The sequence below is a fragment of the Symphodus melops genome (genome assembly GCF_947650265.1).
Source record: "Symphodus melops genome assembly, chromosome: 21".
Lineage (NCBI taxonomy): Eukaryota > Metazoa > Chordata > Actinopteri > Labriformes > Labridae > Symphodus > Symphodus melops.
Genome location: NC_136711.1, coordinates 19,715,346 through 19,725,345, shown reverse-complemented (window position 1 = coordinate 19,725,345; position 10,000 = coordinate 19,715,346). Strand labels below are relative to the sequence as shown.

Sequence of the window (10,000 nt, the reverse complement as noted above, 5' to 3'; positions counted from 1 at the left end):
AAACCTGCCTGTTGTATTTCTCTCATTTCTGTACTTCCTGTTTGGTCCGTCTGTCCCTTCAGTTAAAGTTCAGACGTCCTTTACGTTTCGTGATCTGACCTGGAGCCCTCAGCTTGGCCTGGCTGGACGAGCGAGCCAGCGGCAGGCTCTGGCGGAGCCGGTTCATCCGGTTGAATCCGATGGGCATGTCAGGCTCCGACATGGTCTCCAGATTTTCAGCCGACGCGAAGGACACCCGGTTGGCCTGGTCTGCGAGCGCCGGCTGCGTTGGGCTGAGGCGGGTCACACGAGGCGTGCGCGACTGCAAGACACAGGGCAGGAAGTCAGGGAGGAGGAAAAATAAAAACATTTAATTCCTCCTGTGGCGGCAGCAAAGGAATCAATGAGATGACAGCGAGAAATGAAAAACATATATATCCTCATGAGATCAATGCAAAGACTTAAAAGAGCTGCAGAAAAGGGAAACAGCACAGTTTATCTCAGACGAAGACGCCTCGCCGTCTCGCTCTCTGGACGCCAGATCCTGTTGATAAAATCAGAGTCGCACCGGCCGAGCAGAGCGGCCAAAAAGACGGCTGTTTACATGACTCAGGTCAGGATAACCTGCCCTCAGAACAGCCCACCTGCGTGAAGATGACAGGAAGAAAAATACAAAAAGATGCTGCTGTTTAAAGAGAAGAACATGAAGAGCACGGAGAGAGCGAGCAGCCCGGCGTTCACACGGAGAAAAACGACAACCAGACACAACTCAGACTGAGGCTAAAACATTCCTCTATATTAAGAGCAAGATTAAAAAAAACTGTCATTTAATTTCCTTTGAAAAACACGCAGAGAGAGAGAGAGAGAGAGAGAGAGAGTGAGAGAGAGAGAGAGAGAGGCTGCCAACTTCAAACCCAGAGGCGGAGACTTAAAGAGAGACGCTCTCTGCAGCTTTAACGCTACACACAGGACACGTCTGAAAGTGAAGCGATCTCAAAACGAATCATTTAAAGATTTATAAACAGCTAAACCTGAAACGTCGATTCTTTGAGATACAAGTTCCTGAAGCAGCATCATGAGAGCGACGTCCCCGCGGTGTTTTCTTCTCAAAGACTTTTAAAGTTTTTACTTAAAAAAAGGAAAAAGGTCGACAGAGATGAGATATAAAAGAAGAAGAACGAAGTGTCTTCATGAATTAAAGACGGGTCGGACTAAAGCAGGAAGCATCGTGTTTCAGTATCGAAAAGAATTTAACCCTCAGTCATTTGTTGTAATTGGACGGTTATAAAGGTCACATGTTCTGTTAAATCCTCTAACTCTGACATGTGTCTCCAGTCTGTCTACAAACCCCCCAGTGATGAGAAAAGTCCAAAAATGTGTGCTCAGACAGGCTGTTTGGAGGGTTTTCCCTTCATGACATCACAAAGGGCAGTAGCCCCTCCCCCAGGTGGGTGACACTCCCACAGCTAGGTGTTTGTTTCTGCCCTCTGAGTCTGCCTTCTCACCGTAAACAATAGGACATGGAGCCAGAAAGCAGCGAGTACACCCGAGCCCTTCCAGAGAGGGGGCGTGGTCAGACACAGCTCATTTACATATTTAAAGCGACAGACACAGAAAACAGGACTCGGGGAAAATGGGAGAACAGGAATAGGACGTTTCTGGGTGGAAAAAACTCTGGTGCGATTCCAGTCTTTTTCTGTTTTAATTACATTTTTGTGCACGATGAATTTGACTATTTGAAGTTTCCAGAAGTTTTAAAATGACTTAAATCAGAATCTAAAATCCCTCCTCGTTTTTGAACAAAGATTGAAAATAACCCCCATGTTTTCCTGCAGCTTATCTCAGCTCGACTGAACGTAAAGAAGTGACCACACGTGCAGTTTCATGCTAATGAATAAATACACAAAGCCGCTAGCCGTAGCATAGATTACTGCTAATATTCACCTGTCCAATTTGAGCCACTGGGGAGAGTAAATTGCGATGGCCCTCTCATTACAGTGGGACCAGGAGCTGCTGCAGCAGGTTGGCTTTTAATGAATCCTCACTGACAGACATTTTCCAGCCCAGAGAATACAGTAATGAGCTCCCACAGTGCAGTGTGTGAAGCCAGCTCCCAGCTCCTCGTGCATCTGGGGTCTTCGTCCTCACAAGCTCGGGCTTCAAAGAGCTGAAAGCATCACGCCTGGCACCGGTCCATGCATGTGCACGCAGACGTGTAGGAAAGGTAAACAATCGTGCAAAGAGGACATGAAACATCGCAGACGCACGACGTGCATCTGTTGCACCAAATTACCGCCGGAGGGCTTTCGCTGCTTCTGCATAAATAATGTGATGAAAACGTCCTTTAGAAAGGCTGAGAGCGAACACGAGCACCCACACATCTCCCGGCGCCGAGAACAGACTGACAGATTATGTGCACAGCCTCTCATATGTTTGGAGATTTATGGTCTCTGAGGCTGCTTGCACACCTTCTGCCTTCAACGAGGAGCACAAGAAACGAGGAGCTGCCGGAGAGGGAAGAACGCAGCGGCGGGGGAATTATCAAGTTTGGGTTTAACGGGGGAAGAGAAAAAAAAAAAGAGAGAGCAGAGAAAGGTGAGGAAGGAGAGCGTGCCAGAGCGAGAGGAGAGAATAACAAACAGCAGAGCAGATTTCCTCTGAGCTCGTGTCCTTTAGTTTTGAGACCAGCTGTGGTTTAAAAATCTCTTCTGCATGGCGTCGGCGGGTTCATGGCGTGGTCTCAGGGTCAGGAGGACTGGCTCCAGACGCCTGACATGATGCTGTGGAGGCTTCCAGTCTTCCACAAGTTCATGTTGGTTCATTTCCCAGCAAATTGGGCTGCCGGTGTGTTTCTAAACGTACGTCGCTCGGGACTTGTGCCTCTCTCTCTCTCTCCTCTCTCGCCGTCTTCATGGCGTGAGGATGATGGAGGTAAAGATGAGTCCTGAGCAGCTCCATGACGTGGATGTTCTGTTTTTACAGCGCTGTGTTAAAATCAAAAAGGAGAATTAGGAAGCTAACCTGAGATATGCTGCTGCTGCCGCGGAGGAAGAGGAGGAGGAGGATTTTGTGAAGTTAAAAAATAAAGACTTTTTTTTTTTTACACTCCACAGCATCAGTCAATAAAGCTTCCCACAGGATGTCTCCGTGGACCGCCGCCTCTCACACTCCTCTGATGATCATTCATACGACGCTCGCTGCACTCACTGACTTTGTGTTTGTAGAGATAAGTCAGTGCAGGAGGAGGGTTATAAATATCACACGCTCTACAGTAAGAATACAGGATGCACATTCAAGACAGCTGAATGACGAGGCCTCAGGAGAGACGCCCCCGTGCTCCCCTCTGAAGCCACGCCCCCTCACGTGCACGTTCGACCTCAGCTCATCTATTCATTGAGTAGAAACGACGTCGTCTCATTCAGCGGTCAGTAAACTTGAAATATAATAGAGACAGGGAGGCTGTGATTGGTTCATCAGAGAGCAGGGAGACAGGGAGGCGTGTGATTGGTTCATCAGAGAGCACGGAGACAGGGAGGCGTGTGATTGGTTCATCGGAGAGCAAGGAGACAGGGAGGCTGTGATTGGTTCATCAGAGAGCAAGGAGACAGGGAGGCCGTGATTGGTTCATCAGAGAGCAGGGAGACAGGGAGGCCTGTGATTTGGTTCATCAGAGAGCAGGGAGGCTGTGATTGGAAGATCAGAGAACTGGGAGACAGGGAGGTGTGTGATTGGTTCATCAGAGAGCAGGGAGATAGGGAGGCTGTGATTGGTTCATCAGAGTGCAGGGAGATAGGGAGGCCTGTGATTGGTTCATCAGAGAGCAGGGAGGACAGGGAGGCCTGTGATTGGCTCATCAGAGAGCAGGGAGACAGGGAGCTGTGATTGGTTCATCAGAGAGCACGGAGACAGGGAGGCGTGTGATTGGTTCATCAGAGAGCAGGGAGACAGGGAGGCTGTGATTGGTTCATCGGAGAGCAGGGAGACAGGGAGGCTGTGATTGGTTCATCAGAGAGCAGGGAGACAGGGAGGCGTGTGATTGGTTCATCAGAGAGCAGGGAGACAGGGAGGCGTGTGATTGGTTCATCAGAGAGCAGGGAGACAGGGAGGCTGTGATTGGTTCATCAGAGAGCAGGGAGGCCTGTGATTGGTCCATCAGAGAACAGTGAGACAGGGAGGCTTGTGATTGGTTCATCAGATTGGTACCTCGTGGCAGACATTGGTTGAAGTTTTTACAAACTCATACAGATGATGGATTTTCTTTGATCCTGTTTCAGAGTTATTAATTTCTGTCAGGACCTAAAGACAGTTTCAACCAACATCTGAAAAAAGTGGATCAGGGGGAAATTTTTAAAGGTCAACATTTTCAAGTATGAAAGGGTTAAAGTGGTGTTATTACTGGTGCATTAAAAAGTGATTAAAAAAAGAAACGTTAGTTGATCATATTTAAGAGATTAGGAGCGGACAGCGTGCCCTTCCTTTTTATCTCCGCTCATCTCGGGTTCTAGTTGTTTGATGGGAAATGATTTCTGATGTAGCATCAAACAGTGAATAATCCTCCTGGAGGAAAAGGTGCCGTCTGCATACTGAGAGCTCCATCAGAGCGCGTTTACCCAGAGAGACGCCGTCTGCATTATAACGGCATCATCACTGAAGCGCCGAGCCGTCCTAGTTAAGGTTACATCGCTCCGACCAGCTGATTCAGTCATCAGATCAGGAAACTAATGAGTGTGTGTTTGATATGAGCAGGCGATGGAATCTGAAGACGACAGCAGGCAGCGAGGTTCAGATGAAAACATCTTGGAGTTGGACCTTACCTCCGCTTGCTGCATCTTGTTTGGACGCATGAACAAAGCGTGGCGAGCTGATGGCGAGCGTTCCAGATAATCACTTCAACTTCTAACCTCGACCTGTTCCAGGTTTCCACTCAACTTTTCAAGAACAAATCGTCTTCCCACCAGCTCATACCCGGGTCCTGACTGATGAGACGGCTGTGCACAGCTGTAAGGACCCCCCCCCCCCCCCCGACACACACACACACACACACACACACACACATGCAGCTGCCACACCCCCAAACTCTCTGATTTCATGGGCATTACTGCTGCAAACCGTGGCATTCCTTTTTAGTGACACCAATAACTGAGGAAGCATCTGACCCCACACACACACACACACACACACACACACACACACACACACACACACACACACACACTGTGCTAGCATCAACTGAATGCAGCTGTTTACTAAAGATGCAGAAGACATCTTGAACAGCAGCCCGCACACGGAGCCGCCATGTTGGTCTAGAAACGTCCGAACCAACAGAAGAAGAAAAAACGCTCTTTCACATCAAATCGAGCTCAAACTCTTCATCCTGTAATTTCTCTCCTCAAACTTCTTCCTCCTGAACGCGTCTGAGCCGACCTCACGGTCCGGACAGATTCTGGCCTCGTGCCGCAGCACGAAGCCGGGCGAGGACGCCTAAGCCTTTCAGCGGTGGGAAACACTCCCGCCATTCTCCCAGAGTGGGATTGGGGAACAGCCATTTTCCAGCGAGCATCATATCAACCGCCAAACAGCACGAGGGCAACAAAGGGTTAGAGTTGAGCTCTCTCCGAGGGAGCAACATGTGGAAGCCTCTCCGTATACAACACGGCCCGCTTACACTGTGCACGTGAGACCACTGAGACCCGGATCAGTGCAAAGCTTCACCCCCCCCCCCCCCCAAAAAAAATCACTCTAAAGAGCAAATCAGAAAAGTTTCCTGTTGATGAATGCTGATGACTCTCCTCATTACACGTCCAGATTGTCGTTTTTTTTATGTCACTGAGAAATTATAGAATGAAACTCAGTTTTTCTAATAATATAAGAATGTTAAATGATGACGTGTTGATATGGTTAATAAAGATCAGTGACATCTCTCTGTTTGACAGTTTGACTCTTTTACCGTGTCGGGTCCAAACAAAACCAGAGTGTGTGTGTGTGTGTGTGTGTGTGTGTGTGTGTGTGTGTGTTGTGTGTGAACTCCCGGGAAACACGCAGCTCCCTGCTGAGCTCGTTATGTGTTGAAGGGAGTCGCAGACCTTTGACCTGTGAGAGGCAGACAGCCGGAGACGGGTTTGACTTCTTCTTCCTCCTCCAGTTAATGTCGGAGGAGGAAGAGCACGCGGCTCCATCACTCTGCAGAGCGTCGAGCTGTGACGTGCGTGCGTGCACGGTGACCTTCCAGCTGAGTGACCAGCTCTGTCTCCATTTAAACACCTTCAACACGTGTTTGATAAGATCTACCGAGATCTTTGAAAGACGTCGTCCGATTTTTTTCTTTCCTTAATCTCAATTTCGGAATCGGCCCAAATAATCCCACATCAGTCGAGCTCTCCTAAAGAACCCAGAGAGGCGACTTCCTCTGTCTGTCAGTCTGCACACATCACGACTCCACAGAGCAAACTCTGGTCCTGGCTGTGATACAGTAATATATATGCTAATGAGGCACAGAATTATGCATTATACAGCACAGTGACGACGCATGAATACTATCTCTTTTTAATTTACTGTTTCCTCTGCTTTGTCTCGATGGTGACTTTAACAGGACCATTGAAAGGTTTCATAATCGTCCTCTCGGAAATGAACATGAAATGTGACTAATTGGAAAACTGGTGACAGCTCGAGCAGGATCCCCTCCCGGTTTGTTACGAGAGGCTGCACGCGACTCCATCGTGTTTCAGACCGAGGGACGCAGACCGACCCCCCCCCCCCCCCCCAAGACCTGCCCCTTAATGTGTGTTTAATACATGCACATCCATAATTACATTCACCCTGACCACTCAAAGTGAGTCTGTGTGTGTGTGTGTGTGTGTGTGTGTATGTGTGTGTGTGTGTGTGTGTATATTTTCAACCTAATTGTTTCCTAATCTGATGTGTTTTTGCAGCGGGAGAATCACCAGCTCATGTGTGCATTTAGTGAAGATGGCAAACATCAAAGTGGAGCAGTGGGAGACTATTAAACACACACACACACACAGACACACACACACACACACACACACACACACACACACACACACACACACACACTGTGTTGCTGCAGGGTTTCTATTGCATCAGAAGAGGATGCGAGACTCCCCGAGAGGAAGAGGAGCAGGAACCAATCCTGCACAAGCTGCAGACGAGCAACAAATAAAGACGAGTGTTTGGGGGAGAAAAAAGGCAGTGTGTGTGTGTGTGTGTGTGTGTGTGTGTGTGTGTGTGTGTGTGTGTGTGTGTGTGTGTGTTTTCCACCAGTTTACACTCACGAGGAGCCAGAAACGAAAAAACAGGACACAAAACCTGATGTGGAAGGATTGAGCATGTGAAAACATGAGAGAAGAAGAACGTGCTCATATTTCAAAGACTTGAAGGCGTGTGTGTTTATCCAGGTGTACACACACACACACACACACACACACACACACACACACACACACACACAATGTGCTGGTGTGGTTAATTAGCCGTTTTAATCTGCCTGTAAACGCCACTCTGAACGTATCTGAGCGTCTGCTTCGTGTTGTTTCGCTCTTCTAAAGATCGCTGCTGTTCTTCCCTAACACGATGTTCATCAGGCTCTCTGTGTGAGTTCATATTAACAGCTGATCCAGGATAAGAACAATGTGGACTATAAGCCCGCTCTTTAAACATTCAGCAGTCGCACACACTGTAAAATATTCATCAAACATTTATGTTTCATTTCATCCTAAAGCTGCAGCTCCACCATTGTTCCACTTCACACAATCCTTCAGCTCTGCTCATATTTGCCGGATCAGCAGAAGGTATGCAAAGAAGCTTTTCAGAGTATCACCTGCTTTTAAGCTGCAGTAAGTGCTGAGGCGAGCACGTGCACGGCGTGCAGACTGCTGCGCGGACGTGACGGTCACACGGTCTGATGAGTCACTGACCGTCCAAATGTTCCCCTCCTTTTATCGACGCAGAGCTCGACGGCCTCCAAAAGATCCCGTCTTGCACCGACGTCCTCTTTGCTCGCCGTCCTCCGGGGGTAAAAACTTTTTTTTTTTTCAGATATAAAATCTCCTCGTTAAAAAGTGGCCGGCTGGCGCCTTCATGATAATCTCCCAGTAACCGTGACTTAACGTGCAGGAGAGATTCATCCTGCTGACCTTTGACCTTCTTCTCTTCGCTCTTCTGTTGGGTCGAGCGTGAAGAGAAGAACTTCCCTCTCCCTTTAAAGGATCTACGATCAGCTTCAGCGACGGCGTCGTGTGAACGTTGTTACTTTTAACGTAACGTGAGTGCAGCCTCGCGACAGCGATGACTGTTACTCCATATTTCAGACTGACTGGTGCATTTCACAGTGTTTGGGTCCAGACTGAGCCCGTGCACGGTGAAGAGTCTGACTCGGAGTAAAGATGAGGTTTCATTTCGGCGGTGGCTGTCAGTGTCGGCACACTTTCAGAGGAAAGCGAGTGGTGCAGAAATCCTGGAGGCGAACCATGTGTTCGTCACAGCGTGGGCTTAAATTTGGCTCTCGAAAACTTGCTGCATGCCAACTAATCCCCTCGCTCACATTTCCTGTCACTAGGTAAAGTAAACGGCGTCATACAGTACAGATTACACTCACATTACCTGCAGAAATAAGAGGGCATGAATAATCTCTCCCCACACAGCACTTTCACAGCCGTCTACCTCGCTGCACTTGGGAGCGTTCAGAAGCTCTCCTGCAGATAATCAAATAAGAAGCCAGGTGGAACCGGCCCGCGGCAGGAAGTCGGAAAAAACCAGCAAGTGATGCACATTAGAGTAAGTGCAACTTTAAAGGTGTGCTGCGCCTGGACGGGGATGAAAACAAAGGAAGCGTGCGGGATGCTGAAGGAGGCAGAGTGTCGACGCACGGCTCTCTGATGATGATGTCAGAGGAGTTATAAATCATCGTAAGGGGCGCCGATCTAATGAATCCATTCATCCACAGTTTACAACAGGAGAGAGGAGAGTCCACGTTGCCATGACGACGACAACAAAAAGTCACTGAACACATTTGAATCAACTATAAAGGTGTATTTAAAAAAAGCTTCGACTTCCTGCCCATGAACACGTCACATCATGACATCATAACTCCACTGTGTGTGTGTGTGTGTGTGAGTGTGTGTGTGTGAGTCCTGACTGTGTACAGTGAGGGAGAAGCTGGAGTCCTGCTGGCTGTGTTGTTGTCAGAGCTGTGTTTACATGGCTCCTCCCCCTTGTGTTTAAAAGCTGTTTGAGTCAAGAAGAAGAAGAACATACTCACTGATTATCTGGATGAAGAGTTTTTAGAATTGAATTCGATGTGCAATGTGAAGCTACGAGCTAGCTAACGTTAGCATGCTAACACAGACGAGGTGGATGAGAGGCTGAAGAGTTCCCGCCTTGGACTGGAACAGGAAGTCAGGTGTGAACACACGTGGACACTGAGCTCTGACACAGTGTGCTTCAGCACAGCAGCTGGACTATAATAATGTTCTCAGATAATTACAATGGCTACAGTTGGACTGGATTAGAAAGAGGCGGCGCTGAGAGCTCATTCGGACAGAACTCTGACGTGATTGGCTCAAGTTAAACACAAGGTTGTTTTTTTCCCCGGCGATCAATCTGACTTAAAGACTTGTGTTCTTGCCGAGACAGAAATGTCACACTATGCAGTGTGAGAGAGAGAGAGAGAGAGAGAGAGAGAGAGAGAGAGAGAGAGAGCTGAAAGAGAAGTGTGCGCCAACATGTGACCGACACTGAAAACGGCGGAGAAGGAAAAAAAAAAAAGAAAAGGCGAGCAGGCATGCAAAGACACAATGCAAAGTTATCCTATTAGAGACAAATCCACACAGAGGGACAGATTTACGCTGAAACACAAAACACAATATTGGCACTGACCTTGAAGCTCCAGTAGTTTGGTTGTTGCTACGAGGGGGGAAAAGAAAAACAAAGAGCAAAGGAGACAGAGAGACGGGGAGGGAGAGAGAGAGAGAGAGAGAGAGGGGGGAGACAGAGTGAGACATTT

At 48.3% G+C, this 10,000-nt stretch overlaps 2 protein-coding genes and 1 long non-coding RNA gene across 3 annotated transcripts in view; 1 reads left to right on the top strand and 2 right to left on the bottom strand.

Annotated features, from left to right (window-relative positions):
- LOC306817093 overlaps positions 1–10,000 on the bottom strand; it is a 160,747-nt gene that overhangs the window by 115,834 nt on the left and 34,913 nt on the right. The window lies entirely within an intron of this gene.
- LOC306817072 (UDP-glucuronosyltransferase 2C1-like) overlaps positions 1–10,000 on the top strand; it is a 78,870-nt gene that overhangs the window by 41,790 nt on the left and 27,080 nt on the right. The window lies entirely within an intron of this gene.
- srcin1b (SRC kinase signaling inhibitor 1b) overlaps positions 1–10,000 on the bottom strand; it is a gene marked incomplete at both ends in the record, with an annotated part of 18,868 nt that overhangs the window by 5,190 nt on the left and 3,678 nt on the right. The window contains 2 exons of the mRNA XM_079372324.1: positions 100–301; positions 9,874–9,900. Of these exons, the coding sequence (XP_079228450.1) occupies positions 100–301; positions 9,874–9,900 (229 nt within the window). The remainder of the gene's footprint in view (positions 1–99; positions 302–9,873; positions 9,901–10,000) is intronic.